The sequence below is a fragment of the Armigeres subalbatus genome, chromosome 3, assembly GCF_024139115.2.
Source record: "Armigeres subalbatus isolate Guangzhou_Male chromosome 3, GZ_Asu_2, whole genome shotgun sequence".
NCBI lineage: Eukaryota > Metazoa > Arthropoda > Insecta > Diptera > Culicidae > Armigeres > Armigeres subalbatus.
In genome coordinates this window covers 326,877,915-326,905,498 of record NC_085141.1, presented here as the reverse complement: position 1 = coordinate 326,905,498, position 27,584 = coordinate 326,877,915, and the positions used below count along the sequence as shown (strand labels likewise).

Genomic DNA, 27,584 nt, shown 5'->3' with positions numbered 1-27,584 from the left:
TTTCCTTAATCTAATTGTTTATTTTCTGTTTTATGTTAAACGGTACACTATATTAACATTATGCCGCATAGCTTTACGAAACACATTCTTCTTTGTCATTGTAGTTCCCTAAGATAGTTTTTGATGTTCTCTAGATGCTATAGAATTTTGGAGCAATTCTATTTAACGTCACCGCATTCGATTATTGTCTGACAAACAAACTGATCAGGGCAGCCAACAGCAGTACCAACGAGCCCAGCACTTGCCCGGCACTGCTAAAGCATCCCAGATTCTCCACCACAACGGCGAACCGTGCACTATCGGGGAAGCGACACTCACGCTCGGTGCATCGCAGATTGGTCACCTCGGTAAGCTGGGTGAACTCGACCGAGAAAAACAATGGTTGACAGGTGTGGATTACCGAGTGGCCGTCGCATGCGTTGGACAAATCAATGTCTATCGTTTCCGTTCCAATCGTACGGCAGGTAATCGAATCGGCATTCTGCGTAGCGTTAGACCTGTTTGAAAATAATTGAATAATATTGATATGTTCGTAATGCGCAGATTCTAGGCGTATCCATTACCTCGGCAGTTGAACCCATCTGGAATGGCAGACGGTTATCGTAGCGAACCCGCTTCCCTGAATCCTCAACCTTCGGGTCTCAGCCTGCTGGAAGAAGTAATTCGGTCGCAGCCGATAGAATACGATGCCCTGTGGTTCCACGTACTGATTGATCGTGTTGGATCCCCAGGTGGACTGGATCCAGTCGTTACCGCAGCGGGGGTTGACTATCCGTCTGGGTTCCTGTTGAATGCGTTGAATGACCGGAGTCGTCTGCACGTTCACATTGTCGATCACAGCTCCCGAGCCAACCTCGCGCATCTGGAAGACATCTCGACTTTCCTCGACGAACTGATTGAACCGGGACGAACTTCCACCGGCCAAGTACAGGAATCGCAGGTCCGGAACTTCCTCGCGTAAAATCTGCAGACGTTCGATGGCAAAGTTGGAGTCCCCTTCACTGACGGTAGCCGTGTTCGGGATGATAAGAGCAATCTTCGAGCGACCACTCATGCTGTTGTTTTGCCGCTCGGCCAACATAATCGGGTTGATTTGCTCCCGAACCGATCGCAGCACGGTCGGGAGGTTTAGACCAGCTGGTTCTTTAATTATAAATGATAAAAAATTTAAATAAATTATTAGAGATGTTTTGGAGGAATACAATCAATAAAGACTTACGGGTAATATGGAGAGCGTGGGTGTAGTTTGTGTGGAAATCCACCAGAAATTGTGTGGCATTGACGAGAACTTCTCCGTTGAAGGCATTCAGAATGGTATACGTTGTGCCGAAGCGGCCAACATCCAGCTCGTCCAGAAGATGTCTAAAATGTAAAACAGAATAAAATGAAATGTAAGGCAGAATAACTCCGCAAACCGTGGGGAGTACTTACGAAACGACTGAATAGACATCTTGGAAAGCCCATTGAGAATCAACGTAAATGAATAGATCGGCAGCTGTTCTCCAGATCGTACGATCATTGGGGGTTATGGCTGTGGCTTCACACGATAAGTCATTTAAGGAGGAAGCTGGAAGATGAAATAAAGGCTAGATTTAATGGTGCTCAATGTGAAACTATAATAAATGCCCAATGATGTCAAGTTTGCTTGTTTTCTACTTTGTACCTGTATAAGTGTCATTTATTTGAAAGTCAAATATCCGTTGTTCACAGTTGTGCTAACATTTATTTCTTGCCTCATCGACTGAAATAATGTAACTAGTATAATGTAACAGCTGCAACATACAAATACACATAATGTTGTAAAAAAAATCATATCCAAGCTTGAAGTGACGAGTAAAGCTAGAGTGGTGACTGTTGATCGCAAGTTCTGAGCTCAAGGACGGTTTGGATAACCCAGAATGTCTCAAAACTATCGTACCATGTCTCCTGTTCTTCTGAAATATATTTTGTACATGATTGAATACATATCCAAGCTTCTAGTGCCGAAAAAAGCTAGTTTCGTGGCTGTAGATCACAAGTTCTGATCTCATGAATGGTTCCGATGACCCAGGATATCCCAAAACCATCTGACCATGTCTCCTGATCTACATGAATATGTTATGGATATGGTTGAATACATATCCAAGCGACGAAAAAGGCTAGAGTGGTGGCTGCAGATCGTAAGTTCTGAACTCAAGAACGGTTTGGATGACCCGGTATATCCTAAATCCATCTGAATATATATCCAAGCTTCTAGTGGCGAAAAAATCTAGTGTCGTGCTTGTTGATCGCAAGTCCTGGACTCAAGGACAATTTGGATGAATTAATACATCCCGAAACAATATGTTTCAATTTGATTTGTCATTTCTCCATTATTAATCATGAAAACAAATGGAACATATCAAATATACTGGGTAATACCGCTTAGAAAAATAAGTGTTAAAGAACTAAAATTCACCAACCAAATTGACTTGTCATAAGACGAGTTTGTACTATCCCATTTAATTCCACCGCTTGATTGTACCTTTACAGATACGTATTTCGACCTCAACAGTAAGGTCGTCTTCAGTGTCTCCTACTTGAGTCGAGTCAGGTACGAGAAACTGAAGATGGCCTTACTGTTGAGGTCGAAATACGTAACTGTCAAAGTACAATCAAGTGGTGGAATTAAATGGGATAGTACAAACTCGTCTTATGACAAGTGAAGACATTCTACTTAAAAGCTCAAAATAATTTTCCTAATCAAATTGAGTCAATTAGACCCTGTCCCTCCTTTTGAAACGTGTAATAATATGAGCCGTGGTAAAGTAGCTTTGGAACCTCGCAGTTAATCACTGCAGAAGTACTAAATGGACACTGTGCGGTCTAATTCCGCCGAACGAGTTATCCGTTGGTTTGATCCCTCGAGTACTGTCTTATCAAGTGTGCAACTCACTAGTCAATGTTGGCAATCGAATTTGCACATCATCATATAATATATCTAACCTTCACATTCCCCTTCTTCTCTCACTATAAAAGAGAAAAAAAAACTATTGAGTTGGGATTTTCATAAACAACTATTAAAACCAGGCCTGGGAATTGTCACGTTTGTCAGTGACACCTGACAAGATACATAAAAACATGGTCAGTCAAGAAAAACTTGTCAACTTCCAGTTTTCCGTCGCACGACTGAATCCCCACGACCAGATGACAACTTTTTCCAACCGCGACAATTTGCTTTTGTTGTATGTCTTGTTAGAGCACACATCTGCGACAAAAGTGTGACAACGCATACACTTTCGGCTCTGTACACGACACAACATTGGTTCCGAAATTAAGTTATGTCGCATCTTCTGGTTGTCCATCTGCGTGGAGAAGCAATAGCAGCGGACAAATTTGAAATATCATACCGAAAAGAGCACTTTTTAATTATTTTATTTTGTCCTCTTGACAGATTTTCTGTTTAGAAATAAGAAATTTTATTCAATTTTTGCGTTGTTACGTACATAATAATACATAAACAAAAAAACAAGTGTCTCTTGCATAGATCGACACTGGGGGTCGATTAAATGAGCCATTTAACGCAACGCAAGTTTGCTCGCTTTTCACGCGGTTTATGGAGTTTTGCGTTTTTTTTAACTGATTTTGTTCACGTAGTTTTGAAAAAAAAAAAGTCGAAGCATACGAAACAGCGATTTTTGATAAGGTCGTTTTTACGCGGTTTTTGTGATTTACGCGGTTTTGACGCAGTACAATTGTCCGCGTAAGTATCGACTTTAGTGGATTTTGACCGGTACACCGTTTGTAGCAATGAATCGCCTGCTTTGAGGGTGCTTACAGCGGCACACTACGAGTTAACTTTCTGAAATCAGTATGGCAAAAGGCATTTAAGGCTCGATTTCTTCAAAATTCAGCACCTTTATCGAAAAAATATTTGTAGGCGTAGTAGCGGACACCTTCCTACATAACCGGTACCAACTAGTTATTCATGAAAAGATCCTAACCCGCGTTAGATGTCTTTCACCATACGAATTTCTGGCGGTTAACTCATGCTGGCTATTGGCGCATATACGATAGCGCCTGGATGTGGAAGCAGCGGGTAGGAAATCAGCCACTACCAATAATTCATTGCCTGATAGACGGTTTAACCGTAAAAATAATATTTGACTGCAATATTTTATGTATACGATAAATACGGAATTCTACATAAGGGCCAATTAAGGAAAATTCGATACATTTTTGATTGATTGGAATTACTGCACGTTAACGGGGCGGAGTATTAAATTTTAATCGCTAGGCACGCGCTGTAGTGGGGCCGTACACTTATTACGGTGCATTTTTCTGTGTTTTTCGAATTAAAATTTTTGTAAAAAAATTTTCTTACGCATTATTTTTTATTTATATGGAGAGTAAGAAAATGATTGAACTCCCCCCATAAGTGCTTACGTAATGAGTGTACGGTCATGAAACGCTCATGCGGGCTTGTTCATGCTATTATGTACAGCGTGATATGTTTTTTGGCTTATGTTGTTCAAAATACAACAGCTTGTGTCCTCGAGTGTTAATGGCCCGCTTAAAAGATTTCCGGATATAGATCATTTCAAACCATTCGTGATTTTTAAACATACAATTTAGATATGCAATTAAATGACGCATTTTGGTAAAACAGGAGGAGCTGGACTAAAATCACCAAAATTCGACACATTATTATGCCGTACATATTAGCCGTTTTTATAATGAGCTCGGCTTCAACTGCTGTAAAAACCAGAAACCACACCATTTCAGTGGTTTCCCCACATTTTGTCATCAATTCATAATGACAACATTTTGCTGACAACGACAACAATTTTTGTCGCGACAAAATTCGAAGGTGACATGACGAACTTTTTTGTCAATAACCTTGACAACTATTCTAGTCCGTCTGGTTGTGCAAAACCTTAGTCGTGATGGAAATCGTCACACGACAAATATATCGTAACAAAATAAGTATGTGACAAGATTCAAAATGTCTTGTCGGAGCGAGAGACCAGTAGTACGCTGTATCGAGCTACGTTGGTTAGGTTGTGTTGTCTAGTTTGAGGTGACTGTTTTCTCTTTGGTTTTGTCGCATGGTTTTTCTGTATGAAGGTGACAAATCCCAGGCCTGATTAAAACCGCAGTTTTTTAATTACTGCCAAGTTCAATTTTACAATCCAGTATCCAATATCCGTACTCAATTCCCACATTTAAAATCATCGAATTCAAATATTTCAATCCTACGTTTAATACGATTTTCCAATCCAATACTCAAATCCAATGTATGAACCCGAAATGCAAATCCAATATTCCTATTCTATGAACAAAGTTTTAATCCCAAACCAACATTGAAACGTTTTCATAATGGAATAGCAAAATCAAACATTCATATAAATAATCCAAGTTTTTTCTTCAATCTTTTTATCTTCAATGGCTCTGCATTACTGCATTATTCTACTATTTACGTGTTCTATAGCATTTCCACAGTAATCAATCGAAAACTTTATTTATGCCTGCCATTGCATGATTATGTATCTTGTATCAGTATTTATTTTGTTTATATTCATATCCAATTTTCACAACTAATATTCTAATCCAAGTCCATCATTCAAATACAATTTCTAGCCAATTCCAATTTTCAAATCTAATTATCAAAATCAATTAAAACCAATATCAAAAACAAACCAAATTAATTTTTTCAATTCAAAATCCACATACAAATACGCAAATGCATATTTACTAAACAAATTAATCCAGTCTTTTTTTCTGAGCGTTCTGAACTGTCAACTATTTTTTATGTTCATGATCCTTCAGCTGTATTCCTTCTTATTTTTTTTTTGCAAATATATCCAGCATTGCAATCCAAAACCAACAGAATTCGATCCGGTAGACCATATCCAATTTGATGGTATTCCAACGGGAAAACCAAAACAATATCGGTAGCTCTCCTGGTTTCTTTCCCTCTAGCACAACTCGACCGGTACATCGAACGAATCACCTCAACATTCTACTGGTTCGGACTAAGGTAGAGCACTTGCTTCCTTCCCGACCCCCACTCTTCCGCTGGAAGTTAATTTCTGCCTCCATTCGAACATCAACGCCTTCTGGAAAAACCTCCACAACCTAGAACTCATCACCCACGACAGCCTGCCATGGCTAATTGGCCTTCAGGAGGTCAATCGGGTTGTATTCGACTCCATGAACCGCTCTTTTGGAGGGAAGTACAAATGGATCAACAAGGAAGGTTCGAATGTCCGACATTCGGTGGCGATTGAGGTCCTTTGGGATATCCCGTTCGACGTACTTTAGCTCAACGAAGACCTTCCAGTTGTCGGAGTCCGTCTCCGAGGTAATTATCAAGTCAGCGTGGTAAATCTCTATTTACCCTGTGGCCCTCTACCGGGCATCGAAAGAAAGGTAAGCGATATCATTAACAACTTCCCTGCCCATATTCTCCTCATGGGGGATATGAACGCGCATCATCCAGCCTGGGGTGATCCCAGGTCTGATCCCCGTGGTATCGCTCTTCTCGAATCTTTCGAGAACGCGGACCTAGTGACTCTTAACAACGGTTCGCCCACCTTCTTTAACGGCCACTCGGCCACCGCCATCGACGTGACTGCAGCCAGTCGGTCCATACTCCCATCTCTTAAATGGGAAGTGTCCTCCGACCTATTCGGGAGCAACCATTATCCGATTTCGGTTACTGTCCGCGCTTCGCCCCAAACTTCACGCGGAGGCCAAGATGGCGCTACGATTCCGCCGACTGGGAGGCATATGACCACCACCTTCGACGCGAATCCACAACTCTTCCCGACTTCACCAAAACCGTCCTCGATGCTGCCGTTGCGTTCATACCACAAACTAGCACTCGGCCAGGACGAAAGGCACTTCGCTGGTGGTCGGACGACACCCACCAGGTTGTTAAGCCGAGATTGTTGCCTGTGCCACCCCTAGGCATTTCTGCTTAGGGTGAGCAGCTTTTTGGCACGTGCGTGCGCACGTATTGGCACGTGCGTTGTTGCCCCGGGTAAAAAATCGTCGTAGAATATCCATTAATAGAAACGTACGAGGGAATCGGGTGTTTTATCTTCATATGAAGAATACGAACACCATTGTACACGCTAGGAAAATAATTCGTTTACAGCGTTTACAGGTCACCGATAAGACTTGGCCATACTTGTTAAGGAAATCGGTTACCGTGGTATGTTTCATCGCCGGCGGAAGATCGTGAACCCGCACTGTAACACATTAACTTTCGACATAACATTTTGAAACCCTTATCTTCATAAAAGATCATATGCCTGTTGTTGTGCAGCCGCAGGTAGCGTGCAGCAGTTTCGATATCTTTTACTTAAACAAAAACACAATTCCGTATATTATGGAATTGGATGTTTTCCACTTACGATAAATCCAATTGAATATCCACTCCAAAAATTGTTGGACTGAGGGACAAATTAGAAGCCGATGGTAAGTTCGGCTATCGCCAACACGCGTTCCGCCCGGGATACGGCACGGGCATTTATTTTGCATACCTGAGTGATGTGCTACAGAACGCTTCCAACGACGGCAAGCACGTGGATCTAGTTTTCTTGGATATCTCCAAGGCCTTCAACAAGAAGTGGACCCCCTTCGTCCTTCAACAGTTGAAAGAGTGGGGATTTTCCGGATTTTCAGGGCGCTCTTTCCAGGCTATGATTGGCAATCAATGTTCGATGATTTTTCCAGAGGAAACAGGAGTTCCACAGGGCTCAGTTCTAGCCGTCACGTTATTCCTTGTGGCTATGAACGGGTTGTTTCGTTCCCTCCCCGCCAACATATACATCTATGTATACGCAGATGACATTCTGCTGGTTGTGGTTAGTGACACACCCGGTCGTACACGGATTAAGACCAAATCCGCTGCAAGTGCTGTCTAGGTTGGTCCAAATCGGTAGGCTTCGCCATGACAGCCAGCAAAAGCGTACGAGGACACGTCTGCAGGTGGAGGCATCAGCTTTCCGGGCCGGGTGATCCGCCCATCCCCAACAAAAAGATTGTTCTCGGAGTCTCCATTGACCGAAGCCTCTCGTTCCTTCCTCACTTCCGCGAAGTTAAAGTCAACTGCCGGACCAGAGTCAACCTAGTTCGGACCTTGTATAAGCCTCATCGAACCAACAACAGAAGGCTCCGGTTTAAGATCGGGCAGGCTATCATTGATAGCCGCCTACTCAACGACCTCGAGCTGATCTGTATCGCCCACCGTAGCCTCGTCGAAACTCTGTCACCGACTTTTAATCCTACGTTCGAGCCGCTAAAGGGTTTTTACCCTCAACACCAGCCGATTCTGCCTATGCCGAGGCAGGCATCTTGCCTTTTCACTATTGTGCGCAGGTACCTATCTGCCGCAAAGCCGCCACGTTCACCGCAGCCACCTCTGGAGAATACAGAATCCCTCTCCTCACTGAAGGGGACCGAATTCTGCGCACAATGGCCGGCGTTGGTCTTCCCCCAGTGGAGCGAGGAGCTGGCACTCCTCATCAGTCATTATAAATAGTTCTATAGCTTGCAACTTCCGCAGGGGTGATAATTCCATGGCTCTTAGAAGGTCGGTGGCCGAGCTCATCAACAGAGATTTTTAAAACTAAGAACACAGGTTTACGGATGGATCAGTATCGGGCCGTGGAGTCGGAATTTGGGTCGCCGGGACCCGTTTTACTGTCTCTGACAGCTTCCCGGATATGTGAAGCATCTTCTCGGCTGAAGCAGCCGCGGCATTCATCGCTGCCACCTACCCGTCCAGGAAACCCATCCTCAATCTGTCTGACTCTGCCAGCGTCATTTATGCACTCCAAAGTGACGAGCCTAAACACCTCTGGATCCGAAACACCTTAGCGAACATGCTACCGAACACTGAACTTCGCTTAGATTCCGTAGGAGTGCCTGGAAACATCACGTCAGATCTCCTTGTCGGAGTTGGATATCAGGGCCAGCATTTCACGTCATGCGTCCCGTTGGGTGACGACAAAATCTGCATAAGGAAAACCATACAAGAGAACTGGGAATAGTCTTGGATTGCCAACACATCCGGATACCTTTGGAAAATAAAGAGGACCACATCGGCATGGGCAGACCTACCCAGCTTGAAAACAGGAAATCATCTCCCGGCTCCGAATCGGACACACGCGGCTCTCGCATAACTACGGCGGGAACACTTTTCCATATAACCTGCGACGTCTGTGATGTTCTCAACACCGTAGAACATTATGTCTGTCGATGTCCTAAGTATCAGGCTCCCAGGGATACCTACGGGATACCTGTTAGCATCAGGGATGCACTGTCCGACGACGCTGCCAGCACCGTCGCTCTCATCTGCTTCCTTCTTTGGTTTACTCCAAAGCTATAAGTCCCCTTCCCTCCAGTGATCGGGCAGCCCGGGAACCTCAACCCGGGTTCTAAGTCCCTCGCAACATCAACCATCGACTTCATCAAGGTCAGCTGGAGAGGCCTCGCTCTTCCCCAATCCCATTTCTGTCGCCTCATCTGCACAGCCACAAACTCGCTGGGCTTTTACTGCAAGAACGAAAATGCTGCTTTTAACAATTTCAGAGCTCTAAAGATGATTCTCAGCTCTCTGATTTCGTTTAATTTATTTTCGGCGTTCTGTACATCTGGATCTACGGTCGGATAAATTTTCATTTTTTTACATTTTCTTAATTTCATTTCACGAGGCGTGATAGCGACAATTGGGGTAAGTTTCCTGGATCAAGCGGTTTCAATTATCTCCGGTGAGGAGAGCACTCAACGACACCTGGACCTGAATTAATTCTACCAAAGTTTATCTGGATTTCCCGTACTAGTTTCCTGGAGTTGGAGTTTTAATCTTATTGTTTGTTTGTTACGTCATAGTTTCCGTTTCGTCGACCAATTTTTATTCGCAAATCAGTTCTACTCAAATTTTTAAAGTGTTAGTATTAAGATTTAAAATGCTAATATTAAGTTTGTTTAAGATCACTCCTCACGGAATCCAAGTTTCAAAGTGCTCGCGTTTTCGGGGGCACACCATTCGATACGGAGGCGGCGCACAACTGTCATTTTTGTTGATTTAGCTTTGCTGCATCGTAACATGCGTGAAAAAATAATAATGACAGTTGTTCTTTGCTTCGAGTGGTGTGCCCCCGAAAACGCGAGCACTTTGAAACTAGGATTCCGTGAGGAGTGACCATAAATCAAAGTTTGTCAACGGAAGGTCCAGCGGTTGGACCTGACGTAGTCCATCCTGCCCCCTCCCCCCGCCAAGTGCCTCTGGCCTTGGGGCTCTTGACGAGTGAAGTTAAAATTTAAAAATTCACATAAATAAAGGAAGAAAAAATCTTCCAGAGTGCCTTCGACATCACAATCCAAAACCGATGAGCAAATCATTCAATCCGACGCTTTTTCAGAGCTTCTTCGGCATCACAAGTCGAAACCAATTAGGGTCTCGCCGACATTTCTCACCAACACGAACGCAGGTTCGTGGTTACAAACAATCCCATTTGATTTTGCCGTGACAGCTGCTCATGGTTGCAAACAAACCGAGTAAAAGTGTGAGTGAAACGTGCGTGTACGTACACGATCGCTGAAAGCCTAATGGACAAATCATTCAATCTGACAATTTTCCAGAGCGTCTTTGACATTACAAGTCGAAACCGATGAGAAAACAGATTTATTCCGGCGCTTTTCCCTTCGACATCGCAAGTCGAAACCAAAGAAAAAATGTCCCAATCATGCCCACAGGATAATTTCAAAACAATAATTTCCAACCAAGAACAATCTGGCACGATCGCCAAATGTGCGTCCTAATTCCGCCGAACTATCCGTTGGTTTGATCGCTTGAGTACTGTCTTATCAAGCGTGCAACTCCGTTGGTTGCCCGACAACAAAACAGACAAAGTCATGGCCTGCTACTCACAAGTCAATGTTGGCAACCGAACCGTTATACGGATGATATTTGCATATCTGTCATCAATGCACGCTTGAAGTGAATTTCCAATTTCTAATATATCTCACCCTCACAGACACTAAACAGCGAGGCAACAATGTCTCAAAGAGAGATGTAATGCCAATAAGAAAAATATATTCGTTTACGTTTACGTTTTAATATTCGCTTTAGCATTTTTTGATATCCAAAATTGAGTCATCAGGGGACCTATATTTACTTAAAGTACGTTACCATGTGCACGTGCGGTTATCTGTAGCATAGGTTATAATAATAATATCTACGAGCAGAGTCAGAGCGAATTTTCCCTCCAAGCTCAAAAACGGGTTAAACTGAATGGTGTTTCGATCTTGAACAGTGTTCTCAACCCGAAAGGAATCTCCAACCTCCAAAACCCACAAAATCATGCAATAATATGATACTTACGGACATAGGTAGCCAACGCGTCGGCAGCTGATGCCGACAACTGTACGATCGTATCCTGCTGCAAGGTGACCGCCATTTGCATTTCCCTTTCCAGGATGTTGCTGAACGCCGTTGCTTGATCCCGCATCGTCTGAATCGGAGCCACCGTCGTGAACAGATCATTTCTGTTACATGAGCGCATACTTTGGTTGAAAACTCCTCGCGGCGAGTAGTACATGTCCAACACCTGACTGAGGCGAAGCGTGTTCAACCGATTGCGCCACTCGATAATGTTGGTGGCCAGAGCCAGACCGTCGATACCGGCACGAATTTCCGCATCGGTCATCTCCAGAGCGGTACGTTGGCTGAGGAAATACCATCGTGGCGCAACGGTCGAATTCCATGCTCCGGAAGCTCCTACCTGAATGTTTGCTGGCTGTGGTGGGAAATGCAGTAACGTCACTTCGGAGAGATCTCCTGCTAATGTTGCTGCCCACTGGTTTTCCACACGCATTGGTGTCACCTGTTGACGAGCACGGTAAGGCGAACTACGTGGATGAATCAAATCCCGCAATTGTATTGTTTGCGGTTCAAGGCCGGCAGCGATTCCGGCAAGAACTGTCCCGGCCGCAAGCGATCCCCATCTGGTGTAGACAACGCCGTTTTCAACTGGACAGGCGCTGATGGCATTTGTAGCAATATCCACTAGCCCGGCATCGTCAGTAAGTTCTCTATGTTCCTTTGTTTCTACATCTGAGACTTCTGCTTCTTGTTCTTCTTCCGCGGCGGCGGCTGCTTCCGGATTATCGGTTTCCGCTTCCAATGGCTCTTCTTCCGGATCCATTTCAAGTCTGGCGGAATGTTTCATTTTCTTGATCTGTTTTCGTATCTGGTTCATCTCCGGTTGGCTCAACATTTCGATGTCTCCTAGGAAGTTGGACTTCAGTTTGCTCTGGCCTATGGAGCTGATCTCTCGGGGAACCCGAGCGGCGCGGTACTGAGACAACTGAGCGCAACGAACGTTCTCATCGCCGCGAACCGACATATCAATCGAGCTGGACAGCATGAAGTGGAGCGCACACTGAAAGAAAAAAAAGTTATTGCTAGTCTCACTTGCACTCACTAACGCACTTGTATCGATCAACTTACCCTCTCCTGCGCAGTCAACGTAGCATTTGGGAAGGTCTGAGCATTTCCCGGAAGAAGTCGCGAGAATAGAATCCTATGTTTGGTAAAATGGAACCCAACCGGGCTGAACGGAAGCACACCAGGAATGTTCTGAACACCGGAAGCCCTCACAATACCGTCCTGGCGGAATCGATGTAGCAGTGCAATGGAAAGCTGGCGCATATCCTGGTTGAATTCCGGGGAGTCTTCAACCTTGCGGATCAGCTCAATCAGTATGTTCATCGTCATCGGGAGTCGATTATCGCGTTCGAAAATGTTCGCATTTTCGTAACATTCCAGCAAGGACGGAGCCACTCGCGTTTGGACATTTTCCTGTCCATGGTTAGGCACCAGCACTCCCAAAAGTATTGCGGTAAATAGCACGATCGTGGAGGTCATGTTTTATGACTTAATCTGAAAGGAACCGACAAACGGTGATGTGGGTTAATTTTGGTTGTTTCGTGGAAAAGCTGTTCCATTCCTAAGAAGTCTAGTCATTTTTTATGCGTGATGTGTAAAAAGCAGTCTTCTCTTATCAGCGGCGAGGGATATTGCATAAAGTTGTGTACGAAGCTGCGGCGAGTGTGGGTTAGTACCGTTAGCATTTGATAAGATAACAACAGGTGCCCACAATATATCGACTGAAAGATTAGGAAATCGTTGAAATAGAAAAACCTTTAGACACAAAGTTGGAACTGTTATGAGGTCATTTGATTCTATGTACAAAGCAATGCAACTCAAGTGTATTAATGGCAGTACACAGATTGCGAATAAATTCACCTGCCTCACCTAAACATGACTTGTGACTCATTAAACTATTATTACTTTCTGATTAATCAGAAAACAGATATAGATTATATTGAAATACAATGCCAAGTTTGATTCATTTACCATAACAAAAATGTTATGGGTAGTGGTTCAGTTGTAAACACCCTTTCGTTTAGACCCTGACTGATGTTATGCTGAAATATATCTATCAGTAGAAATCTAGATGAACAACCAGACTTAGTAATTTTGAATTCTTCGATTTGAAATTGAAACATTTTGAGAGATTTTTTGTTAATTGGTCATTTTTGGAAATTTTATTCTCGTGTATCGGTTGTGAGCAACCAAAATTCGAGCTAAAATGGAAGGGATTCTCCAAGAATTTCATTCAGTTTACTTTAAATGCTTTAAACAACATGAAAGGTTTGCAAAAGGCCTGGTGTTATGTCCCCCGTTCGAGTAACACAAAAACAATTCCGTTCGGCCTTGGGAAGAATTTCAAAACCCAAACCCTACTCACTACCGTAAGTACCACGAATATTGCCACATGGTATCAAACTGTATGATTTGCACTGCCGGAATTAAGATGAGGAACGATGGGGCACGTGACCCACCGAATCGAATATTTCCCTGAAATTTTAATATAGATATACGCCAAAAATTTTCTGAAAAAAATTTATTTTCCTAGAATTTTCATTAACTCCGGAGAAACTTCCGAAAGAATTCTTGGAGTTATTTTCGTTTTTTTTGTAGAAATCTAGAAATTTAAATAGGGTTTTCACCGGTTATTCTATTGTAAATTCAATTATAAATTCCTGTAAGAATTCCTTCGCAATTCCTTAGGAAATTCATTTGCATAATCTATCTGAAAATCTTTCAGGCTTTCCTTTGGAAATTCCTTCGGGAATTCATTCTGAATTTCTCCAGGAATTGCTTCGAAAATTTCTTCTTTCTTCTTTTAAAATTCTTTCCACTTCAGGAATTCCCTCCAGAGATAATTTAGAATATTACGCCATTTGTTTTTTTACATCTTCTGGGATACCTTCGGACAATCCTCTGGGAAGGCCTTCGCAAATTCATCCATAAATTCCTTCGAAACTTCATTTTCCTTTACATTCCAACTGGAACTGGGTCTGCTTTTCAACTAAGTATTCTATTAGTTATTAATTGAAAGCTTTTCTATGCCCCCCATTGCATGAGTATATAGGTATCTTGTTTGGAAAACACAATGGATAAACTATGCCCAAGGAGTCGAGAAAGTTTCCAACCCGACAATATCCTAGACCGGACCGAGAATCGAACTCACCATCTCCGGATTGGCAATCCTATGCCTTTGATCGCGAGGCTACTGGAGACTCCTTTCCAGTTTCCTTTTAGAAAAACCAGGAATTATTCCGGATTTTTTTCTGAATGATTTTTTCAGAAATTTATTGAAGAATGAAATAGGAAATCCTAAAGGAATTTCGGAAGGGTCTCTAACGGAAATATTAAAGTGATTCCCAGATTGAAATTTCGTAGAAGCTCTTGAAGTAATTTCCGAAGTATTCCTAATATAATTTCTGAAGAAACTCCCAAGTGAAATATCAAAGGAATTCCAAGATTTTCTTTTTCATTTTTCTTCCTTTTTCCGAAGGAATTTCTTGAGAAATTACTGGATGAATTCGTTCGAGAATATCCTGAAATAATGATGATGCAATTCCTTAAAGAAAATTGAAGGAGTTCTTAATTCAATTTCTGCAGGAATTCCAAAGGCACTTTTCAAAGAAATTCATAAAAAGAATTCTCCTTAACACGTACGTCCCCAACCCCCATTTTACGACAAAACTCAAAATTCAAAACCACGTAGCTCAGCCAATTTACAACGGATTTTCAAGCAATCTTCTGAAATCGATCACAAAATTCCTATAGTTTTAGGAACCGGGGTCAATTTTTGTTCAATGACTATGGTTTCGGATATATTCCGGGGAGTACTGGGGTTACTTCCCTCCCGGAAAAAATGATCACTTGCAGATCGGCTTCGAAATCCATCTTACGACATGTCAAACTTCATGATTTTGCAAAACAAGTACACTGAAGTAAATTTCGGCGATTTTCGATCGAATTGGCCACCCTCCGGGTACTTCCAGGGCCTGGTTCCCTTGGGGAAGTGGCCAATTTTCGTTCAATCCTGGAATGCATCTTGCGACATGTCAAACTTCATGATTTACAAAACAAGTACGCTGGAGTACATTTCGATTTTCGTTCGAATTGGCCACCCTCCGGATACTTACAGGGCCAGGTTCCCTTGGGGAAGTGATCAATTTTGATCAGTCTTGGAATCCACCTTGCGGCATGTCAAACTTCATAATTTTGCAAAACAAGTACACTGGAGTAAATTTCGGCAATTTTAGATCGAATTGGCCACCTTCCGGGTACTTCCCGGTAGACCTGTGCGCTGATTGAAATTTTACCGGCGGTGGCGTGATAGATCATTTTCAGCCAGCGGCGGTGGCGTGGATCGGCGTGAACCAGTTTCAAGCTCCAAAATTTCTGAAGGGTTTTCCGTTGGAATTCCAAAATTAATTCTAATAGAGCTCACAAAAGGATTCTCAAAGGATTTTCCAAAGGAATTTATAAATGAATTCCCGAAGAAAATCTCAAAAGAATTTGTGAAGGAATTCTCGAAAAAATCCTATACATAAGCATAAGTAACTTTGCGAAGAATAATCCGATTTTGATAAAATTGGCACACTCGGACGCGGAAACTCTTCTAGTATACTGTCTCATGCAAAACCTAAGATTGGTCTTTGACTATCAGAGATGTTCCGGGTTTACCGAGGATATGTTGTAAATGCATTTTTTTCTCCTGCTTGTCATTTTATGTGACGTTTACTTCCATCATGTTTTATGCCGAAATCTAGAACTAATATTCTGATCAATGCAGGCTGATCGAAAATCCGTCAGATATACACAGAGTAGAAGAGTATCCGCGTCCGATGATCCCGGTTTTATCAAAATTGGAGTTTTCTACGCAAAGTTATGCTGATTGGAATTTCAACAAAACTTTACCTATCTCAACCTTTTCGTCTAACCACTGTAGAAAAAAATATCCATGCACACATATTTTAGAGAAGATACAGTAACTCATGTACAACCAAATTTGATCATATTTAAGTTGCTGCAACGAAATCTGTGTGAGTTGTGCTACTCGGGTGTAGAATTATCTCAAGGAATTTTCGAGAAAATTTTGAAAGATAGATAAAATTTAAATAAAATAATTATAAATTCGAAAATAAATTGGTAGATTCTTTGAAAATTTCTCGAACCTTCAAAGAAGGAATTGTAAGAAAATTCGAAAATCCTTCCGAAGTTCCTTCAGGAATACATACGGAAATTGTGTTAGGAATACCTTCGGAAATTCCTTTAGGAGAAATCATTCCGAAGTTTCTTTGGGAATGCCTTTGGAGAGCAAAAGCAATTATCTGTCTTCAGCGCCGTAACGTGCGGTTGGCCAGGTTGGCCCCTACCAAGGGCGCCAAAATCAATGCTTGCTCTATGAGAAATGGAACAAATTTATTAGTTAGGGGCCATGCACTAATCAAACTGACTATGAATTGGGCCAAAAGTCTATGAGTATATGCATGGTAGAGATAAGGAATATTTCTTCATCACCACATCAACATTTTATATGTAGTGGTTTTAGTTTTGACTGCTATTCCGGATTTTCAGGAACCTCAGGATTGACCTGAAGGAGCCAGTTGAACAAAACAAAGTTTAAGAGTTATTTATTTTAAAAGTTATTTGACAATCATGAAGATTGATACCCATATTGTAATTGATTAATTTTTGGCCACTATTACGGCCACCGAAGGAACTTCCGGAATCGTTATGTTTAACAGTAGTCATGATTGAATAGTGAAGAAATGATGAAGCATTTCCATGTGATTTCCTCCAAGGACTACTTCCATTACCAACCGATTGACCAAATTTCGAAGGGTGCTTTTGCTCCCATGACTGCTACCAGGAATAAGGATTAGGGGTTTGTGTAGAAATGGTGAGTTGACATCCGGGAAGGGGCGCCTAACATAGCTCTGGTCCTCACAAGTTCCAATACTCACGCTTCCACAGGTCTTCCGATGACAATTGACCGCCAGCTAAGGGTTGCTTACTTAGCTGGTAGTGCAGCCTGGGCACTGTTGTCCTTCTGACATCAGCTAGAGTGAGAGGGTGCGTCCTGTGAGGTCTGCCTAGGATGTGGTGGGGTTCGACAGTGGGCTCTGTTGAACTTCTATAAAAAGCTGCATGTGTCCCCAAGCAGGCCCTATCAAAGCGACCGTGTGCCGCTCAAAGCGCACTAGCCTAGTCCTGGTGTTGGGTGGGACTTTAAACAAATTTGACCCGACTGATCGAGCGCCTGTCCACCAAGGAGGTGCGGCTCCAACAGCGTCTGTACTGGTATCCAGCGGCTGAGTATGAAATGCTATTCCCCGGAAGCTATACCTAAGATGGCAGCCCCATCCCGGTGGATAGGGAACCTTGGGCCAACAACCTACTGTTCCCGAAACACCAATTTGTTCGAGAATCCGATAATGAAAGAATACGGACTGATTTTACGACGACGACTCTTAGCGCGAAACAACGGACACGAATAGGAACATGGAACGTTTTAACCCTAGCCCAGCAAGGTGAATTGGCACAACTTGCCAATGAGGCACGCCGCATGAAGCTTGAGATCCTGGGACTGAGTGAAGTCCGTTGGCCAAACTTTGGAGAACACAGAACGCCGTCGGGACAAGTTCTGCTATAATCTGGTTTACGAGGTGAACACGCTCCCCGGCATCGCGGAGTTGGCTTCCTACTAAGCGCTCAGGCACACTCTGCGCTTATGAAGCGGGAACCTATAAGTGAAAGGATAATCGTCGCCAGATTTAGAACACGGGTCCGAAACCTTACTATAATCCAATGTTATGCGCCAACCGATGCTGCCGATCTGCAAGACAAAGAGAACTTCTACAGTCAACTCAATGCCGTCGTAGATAGAATTCCGAAGGGTGATATCAAGATCTGTTTGGGCGACTGCAATGCGAAGATCGGATCATCGGATCCGACAACTCGAACCATGAGCGCATTATGGCACGCCATGGTCTCGGAGAAATTAGCGAAAACGCAGAGCTGTTCGCAGAATTTTGTGGTAATAACGACATGGTGATCGGGAGATCGCTCTTCCCTCATCGACCGGTTCACAAGGTCACGTGGTTCTCCCGTGACGGCTTTAAAGAAAATCAAATCGACCACATATGCATCAGCCGAAAATGGAAACGGAGCCTTCTTGATGTACGGAATAAACGTAGTGCCGATATCGCGTCTGATCATCACCTCCTCATCGGCGAAATGCGCCTGCGCATTGCGCGGATTCGCAGCGTGGAAGACCAATGGACCGCTATCAAGAATGCCTTCATCGCCACCAGAGGGAACAATCTGGGCGAACTACGCACCCAGAGAAAACAATGGATCACCGATGAGACCTGGAGGAAGATAGAGGAGCGAAGAGAAGCCAAAGCCGCGATAGAGCGATCGAAAACCAGAGGAGCCAAAGTCTTAGCCCGTCAACGATACGCGGCTCTTGAGAAGGAAATAAAACGCTCATGTTGACGGGACAAGCGAGCGTGGGCAGACTCTCTGGCCGACGAAGGAGAGAGACACGCCGCAACCGGGGACATTCGCCTCCTCTACGATATCTAACGACGCTTAAGCGGGGCGCAGACGAATGCAACGATGCATGTGAAAGACGCGAATGATCAGTTATTGACCGACCCAACTGACCAGCTGAAACGCTGGTTCGAGCACTTCGAACAACTTTTTCAAGTGCCAGCCAGGCCATCACCACCTCGGCATGATCTGCCTAGGATCCGACGTATAACACGCATCAATACCGAAGCTCCATCACTGCTAGAGATTCAAACAGCCATCCAAAACATGAAATCAAATAAAGCCCCAGGGGTCGACCGCATATCAGCCAAGATGCTCAAAGCTGACCCCATAACATCCGCTCAACTACTGCATCGTTTATTTCGTAATATCTGGGACACCGCAACTTTCCCGGTCGACTAGATGGAAGGTATCTTAGTGAAGGTGCCCAAAAAGGGTGACCTGACTGTATGCGATAACTGGCGAGGCATTATGTTGCTGTGTACCGTTCTCAAAGTTCTGTGCAAAATTATCCTAGCCCGGATTCAGGAGATGATCGATGCGACTCTCCGGCGGCAGCAAGCCGGATTCCGTGCCGGAAGATCCTGTGTAGACCATATTGTCACGCTCCGCATCATTTTGGAGCAGGTCAACGAATTTCAAGAGTCCCTTTACTTGGTATTCATTGACTACGAAAAAGCTTTCGACCGTCTCAATCACGAGAATATGTGGGGCGTCCTGAGACGCAAGGGGGTTCCTGAGAAAATCATCGGCCTCATCGAAGCACAGTACGAGGCCTTTTCGTGTAGAGTGTTGCACAACGGGGTCCTGTCCGACCCTATCCGGGTGGCACCCTATAACCATGGAGCACCTAAATGACTTCGAATTGGCGGATGATGTTGCACTCCTCGCTCAACGGCGCTCTGATATGCAGAGTAAGCTCAACGACCTTGCCGAGCGCTCCTCTTTGGCAGGTTTAGTCATCAACGTCAACAAAACCAAATCGTTGGATGTAAATACGGTGACTCCTTCCAGTTTCACAGTAGCCGGGCAACCAGTGGAGAATGTTGAAAGCTTCCAATACCTTGATAGCCAAATGGCGTCAGACGGCGGTACCAAGATCGACATAGGCGCACGGATCAAGAAAGCAAGGGCTGCCTTTGTGAGTTCAAGAAATATCTGGAAAAACGGGCAGATAAGTGAACGCACCAAAATACGAATTTTCAACTCTAAATCTGTGCTGTTATACGCTAGCGAAACATGGTGTGTATCAGTGGAGAACACTCAACGGCTGCAGGTGTTCATTAACAGATGCCTGCGGTATATAATTCGGGCCTGGTGGCCTCACAACTGGATCTCAAACAACGAGCTCCATCGTCGTTGTCACCAGAGGCCGATAGCAACAGAAATTCGGGATCGGAAGTGGGGCTGGGTTGGCCACACTCTACGTAGGGGCGGAAACGAAATCTGTAAACAAGCATTAGACTGGAACCCAGCGGAACATCGCAGCAGAGGCAGACCCAGAGGCTCATGGCGACGAAGCCTAAAGAAATAAAGAAATAAAAGAAGTCGACCGAAATCTATCCTGGCAACAGGTTAAAGCGATAGCCGGGCAACGCTCAGGATGGAGATCTTTCAAGTCGACCCTTTGCACCACCGGAGGTGTACAGGATCCATAAGTAAGTAAGTAAGTTTGTGCTGATGTTCTTCTTTTCTTCTAATATGTTTTGTTTTAATCTCAGGTTTTAACTAGCATAAGCATTAGCATTGAGCAATTCACACAAATTCGTAGGTGGTACAAACCAAGACTATTGTATGAGAGTAAAATCACTTTTCCGTTACCACAGATATTGATTTGGGACTAATCACTATCTCTTAGATGGCAGCAATGCACTCTCCAATAGTCGAGATCTGTCCTGGTCACGTCCTTGCGAATACTGGGGAAGGGTAAGGATGATTAGTTGGACACCTACTTAAAAAAGATGCAGAGAACTCTTCGACCTCTCATAGGTGTCACGGGAGATTTTTTTTTATTGTTTGGAAGGTTATAACAGTAGGAATCGTTTTGGCAGAACGTGCAACACAGAAAGAACTAAATTATCCAGCTTTCCACGATCGCCATAATGGCGGTTGCTATAATATATTCTGACAGCAACTGCTTCCGACGCCCAACTTATTCCGACGCTGAACCGTATCTCAGCAACCATTTCAGTTTGTTTATTTACTAATGAAAAAAGAAGCGAATTGAAACGATCAGCTATTCAAATTATATGGGTAAACTTTTTAAGACTATTTATTATTATTTTTTTTTGTATTTTAGGTCCTACATTCCGGGAATGGAAGCAAAAGAATTTCAACTTGGTGTATGTTTGATGGTACATGGACACTATCTTCATTGCTAGTCTTTTTACATAAAACAGTACCAGTGCCAAAGCAGTTCAACGTCCTACAATTCAAAGTTTGGTCAGAAAATCATGCATAATTGGCAAAGATCTTGACCAGTAACCTCATCACGCGATTTGGTTGGAATCACCTTGAGTTCCTAGCCGAACCAACCGAGTTCCTTGTGGCTATTCTATTGAATTTTGTACGCTATGCAAGGCAACATACGGTTGCGTTGAAATCATGTGTTGGCTGTGCCTTCTATTAAAAGTTTTTGCGTTTTCTATTCCAAGAGTAGGAGTAGCAGCAACAGGTTTTTTTTTTTTTCAAAATTATACATATAGTAAATACATTTGATTATTGAATTGAAATGTACGGCAGCCCTATATTAGTACTGAGTAAATAAAGCATTATGAATATTTGGGCACCATAGTATAGTACATTTGATTATTTTAATTATTAGAATGACAAAAGAATTTCTAAGCAAACACGACAAGGTCATTTTTAATTATCTTTGATAATAAGCTTCCTGCAAGAACTTGATTTGGAGTTTAGCAAACTGACATGCAAAGAGTATTCAGTATTCACATTTATATGGAAAGTAAGCATGTTGGAGACCAGTTTGCACTGGCAATTTGCAACAATATCTGGATCAACCAAATGGCTGATCGAAAAGGATGATGATCCACAAAAGATCCATGATGTAATCGTGAGCCGTTAAGTAACGTAGTTTTATAGTTTTTGTGGCAGTACTATGCATAAACAGAACGTATAAGTTTACGCCGCTTTCACAACACAAACTGATTGGATGCTCGCCAAATGATTAGTTTCGATGCTTCCATGCTGAAAAATATAAAATTATCTATAATAAATTTGAATAAAAATGTACATTTTTATCTGCTAATCCTTTTCTTTCTGCCATCAGTAAATAAACAAATTGAAAGGGTTGCTAAGACACAGTTCGGCGTCGGAACGGATTAGACGTCGGAAGCAGTTAATGTCAAAATAATTTATAGCAGCCGCCATTATGGTGAGCGTGGAAAGCTGGATAAATACAAAGTAGGAAATGGACGAGCCTGGAATTGAACCCACGACTTTCTGCTTATAACGCAGAAGCAGTAGCCACTACAGCAGTGCGAGATTTCTCTTGTTTCGGACAGCAGAACGATCGTGCGATCGGCCAAAATATTGTGTTCTGCATTGCGCGGCCGATAATAAAAATCAGTTCAGCGCGCGATTTCTCTTGGTTCGGACAGCAGAACGATCGCGTGATCGGCCGAAATATGTATTGTACTTCCAATTGAAAACCGAAGTCAGCTCTCGCGACAATCGAGTTTTTTCCCGTTTCCTTTTGTCGCAACTACATCGCGACTAGTGCGCATCATGGCGAACGACGGTGGCATATATGCGCACTAGTTGCGATGCAGTTGCGACATCTGCATTGCGCGGACGGTAATAAAATCAAACGATCGCGTGATCGGCCGAAATATTGTGTTCTGCATTGCGCGGCCGGTAATAAAATTCAGTTTAGGGCGAGATTTCTCTTCTTTCGGACAGCAGAACGATCGCGTGGTCGACCGAAATATTGTGTTCTGCATTGCGCGGACGGTAATAAGTAAGTGCAGTGCGTGATTTAGTCGTCGGGAAAGAAAAAAGCACGTTCTTCAATAGTTTGCTGTAGCCATCGAGCAAGTGATTACAGAGTGCTGCGCTTCCGTGCGGGCGTCCAAAACGCGAATCTCCTCAGTTTTCATATGCCACCGGGCGTGCATGTGTTAACTTTTAACTCGAATTAGTGTTATTTCCCATCCCATAGATCGTATCGCTCACCAAAGTGAATCCAGATAAATTATCCTTTATAACTAAAACGATATCCTAAACCAAGACAATCGTGGAGATGCAGAGGTATACTCGGTCTCTAGTAGCAACGAGAGTCGGACTAACAATCCTTCCATCCCTATAGGACCGTAAGGACATGGTCGGCGCAGTTATTGACTTTATATATTTGAGCTCCCGAAACGTGTACATTGAGAATGGGTAGCTAATCCCAAGCCCCATTCATTGTGTTCTCTGTACAATTTCGCAAGTTCAGTCAATCACGGAGTAGCAACTACGAATTGTGCGGTCATAATGCTCATGCTCATGCTTAAAAGGCAGAAGCAGTAGCCACTACATCACCAAGCTCGTCTCTTCTAATATGTTTTGTTTTAATATGTTTTAATAAAATCCAAAATTGATTTTTTTTTCCTTACCCTCATACGTCCAATGACGATTTTGACCATCAAAACCACACCACATAAGGTACATAAGTACTTCTCAACCATCAACAGACCCCAAACCAGAATTGGATTTTCCTTGACTCAAATAGATCCGAAAGTAAATTAATCCACCAACCAACCAATCTTCTTGATGATCATCTGATGACGAAGGGGGTGAAGAACAGTCGCTATCAAGCAGCATTGACTCGTAATAGAGCGTATTGATTTTGTGGTTTTGACAACTAAATCAAATGACTTTTTTACCATTTTACCATTACCAACCATTCTTATGACCGAGTTAGGCCGATACAAATATTTAAAATCCATTTTGTCTCCCCCCCCCTCGGATTTTTTTTGCCAAAAAATAATATTTTGAGGGGGCAACAAAATAAAATTTGGATAATTTTGAGGATTTTCAAAACATTCTTTAACAAATCCGAGGAGTTTTATGATTTTTTTCATTTTAATATTTATTTTTTATTATCCCCCCCCCCCTCGAACTTTCGGAGACCAGTAGGACAAAAAGTTATTTAAATATTTGTAACGGCCTTATTTGCTAAATTTCGAACTGTCACTTTTAAATTAAATGCATGAGAGGAATAAATACGGTTTCATGTTTATTTTGCACAATAAAGAATCAGGTGTATAAAGATGTTCTTTTGAAATGTTATTCCTACCAAGATTTAAAACAAATACGTTGAGGAAGGAGGATTTCATTGGTTCTGGGATAAACCGACCTGACCGACCTGCGATCTTTACATCTCCATTTTCCTTTACATCTCCAAATTCCTGTCATTCCAACTATTTTCAAAACTTTCGTTAAAAAACATTTGTTGATAAACTTGTTGGTTAGAACAAACTCAGGAAAAGTAACTTTACACACAAAGGATTAGGTACATTTGGTGCTTTGTAATTATTCTCCGCTTCCAAAATACGATTAGCTATTTGTACTATTGGATTAGCACCGATTTTCACTAGCTTCTTTATTGAGTGCAGGTAATTCTCAAAAGGATACGCGGAAAGGGACATTAAAGGTCCGAATTTTTCAACTTAGTCTGTTATGTAACAAAGGTTATGTATGTACATTGCTCCCTATAAAATCTTTTCCATACAACTGCTTAAACTTATTCACAAATTCAAGAATAAGTAATAAGTAAGAATAACAAAAATATTTGGAATTCTGAACCTTTGCACAGTGAAATATGTTACAATGATCGCATACGACGGTGTATCTCTATGATGGGAAACCTCAAAGCAACCAGATATTTCGAGATCTGCTATTTTCCGCGAACAATCCATTTGGCTCGTTTAGTCATTGACCTGGTACGCCAAGAATTCATTAGTTTCCTCATAATAGCTAGCTCCAATAAATGCAACGAATCTGCTACAATCACGTCCTCTATCATGTCAATTGGCAGTTTTTTTAAGGTTAAATAGCACGTTGATGTTCTGGATACTCAAATTGTCTAAACATTTGATAAGTTCGTAATTTAGCATGTGTTTCAGGAAATGTCATGGATCGTGTCTCATGGGAATACTTTCCCTTTGTTGTACACTTGAGGTACCCATACTTGCCATTGACGTTTGTTGCGCACTTAATGAAAGCTCGAGCAGGTGTGTCACAAAAGAAAGCCCGGATTTTTACAGAGTTTTCATGAGCGTACGAGGATCTTTAGGTAAGTCAACATTAAAGTGGGTATTGACTAAACCAATCAATGACTTCAAGGCAGACTGCGAAATTTGATATTCAGAGGCCTAATTCTGGATTGCAGTAGTGAATGAACCATTGAAGAAAAATGTATGTTATTTTAAAGTAGAATGCATCTGTGAAATTGTACTACCGCCATCGGGGGTGACAATGGGTCTGGGGGGTGAAATTGGGTCATCGCTCTCACCGGGAGCCTGGAGGTCGTAGAGAAAAATCGCTCAAAAAGGTCTCTTATATTTTAGTCTTTTTGCCCTCAGATACATTTAATCCATTCTACAAGCATTCTAAGTAGTTGAAACAGTGACCCATTCTCACCCCCATTTGACCCATTGTCACCCCCGACGACGGTATACCCCTAGACATTCCAATTTTGCCTATTTCATCCAACAGTTCAAATGAAAATTCTTCATTTTTGAACAGGTCTCACTTGAAACATCAGGGAAGGTGACTAAGATCCAGTATTTGGCTCTTGAGGAATGTCGGAGCTTGGGGGAATACGACGTTTATATCTTTGTAGAAAACAACTAGAAGTACCGCTTTTGCGAATATGTTTCAATTTGCCTTTAATTACAAACGAGTTCATTTTATTATTCTTCAATAGACCTATTTTGCAAACCACTTTTCCACGTCGTTTAACGTGCTGGATAGTTTTCATTTTTTTCTGTGTACCGCCATTGGGGGTGACAATGGCTCTGGGGGGTGAGAATGGGTCATCGCTCTCATCAGCAGCCTGGAGGTCGGATAGCAAAATTGTTCAAAAATGTCTCTTATATTTTAGTCTTCTTGCCTTCAGATACATTCATTCTGTTCTACAAGCATTCTAAGTACTTGAAACAGTGACCCATTCTCACCCCCATTTGACCCATTGTCACCCCCGACGACGGTAGTTTTGTAGTTACATTAAATCGAAATCGATATGAATGACACAATCTTGGGTGCATTTTGGGGCCGTGTGGTTAGCAACGTCAATCGGCTAGACGCATATGCTAGGGAGTGTGGGTTCGATTCCCACCCGATAAGGAGTAAACTTTTCGTAATCGAATAATTCTCCCCTGGACCACTGGGTGTTGTGTGTCTTGTCCGTTGTCTCATGCTAGATGTCAAGTGTTCAGTCTGTACGACCTCTGGTCAAAGACGGTATTCGGTTTAAATAATTGACCCTTGCATTATTGAATTTCCAATGTTTTTTTCTTGGCAAAAACCGCTGTTTTTATTTAACTTCATTCGGTATTGGCTCTAATGGACAGCGCCAATCGAAAATGTCGTGAATTTTATTCAAGCGCATCCTAAATGGAACTGTGTATAAGTTGGGATAAATATATCCGGGACACTATGAAAAAATGGTTTCATTTGAATAACTGTAGCCGATTTGCTCTATCAATCTAAAATGGCCCAACAATTAACGACTCACCCTTTCTAAGCAAAATGCTTCATATGTTGAAACTCATTCTTCCCAAATGAGTGATCGACAAAGTAGTTTAGCTGAATAGAATGAGTTTAACCCTCCATAAGTACCAACTTGTCGAGACTCGGAACAAGAAAAATACAATTTCATTACCTACTAAGCATTTAGTTCAAAATAGCACTCAATCAAATGCCCTGCACTTATTGACTGCATCAGTTTATCACTTTACAAACTTTTCACTCCCGATGCTTCAATCAACTTCGCATCGCATTCTATGCCAGCAAACTTCGCTTTCACCTGCTGTAAATCCGCTCTATTGCTAAAGTTGTTTGCCCACGCTATCTTATCAGCTCGACGTCGATGGATGATGATTGTGTTCACTTCTACGAATTCAAACCCTATGAGATACCGATTGTCAATGTCTAGGTGCACAGTACATTCTTTGGTATTACTCATATCTCCATTATCTAGCCCCCTCCCTAATAAGCCATGATGAAATCCTTTTTTTTTTCATTAGAAGATTATGTTAAAGTCCGTTTACAAATTAAATTTTTGCTTATGACGATGCTATCACATGTTCTTACACAATCCATGAAACATCCTTATTGACACAAATATTAGCACAACTTCTATGAAAATCATCCAAACCTGATTCTAGCTCACCTTTCTTCGTTGTTCAGGGCAACATAATCCTTTAACGTCCTTTATTTCACAATACAACTCTCACGTAACACCAGAAACGTTTAGCACTTATTCGAAACACTTAACAGTTTCTATAAATCACAAAAGTATGACTCACAGAATAAGTCACCAAAAGGGGCACAGCCAATTAATGAACCGAGCCGGAAGAAAAAAAAATAACGTTCGTTGTGCACCTGCTTCTAAAACTCAACTGAA

General features: G+C 42.4%; 1 protein-coding gene across 1 annotated transcript; it reads right to left on the bottom strand.

The window, feature by feature from the left end:
• LOC134225564 (uncharacterized) lies at positions 1-27,584 on the bottom strand. The gene is made up of 7 exons (XM_062705751.1): positions 27,351-27,584; positions 12,485-12,916; positions 11,357-12,416; positions 1,432-1,567; positions 1,220-1,362; positions 564-1,143; positions 1-497 (listed from the first exon to the last, which is right to left on the bottom strand). Exons 2-7 carry the CDS (start codon positions 12,899-12,901, stop codon positions 182-184), a joined length of 2,652 nt encoding a protein of 883 aa, XP_062561735.1. The 5' UTR covers positions 12,902-12,916; positions 27,351-27,584; the 3' UTR covers positions 1-181.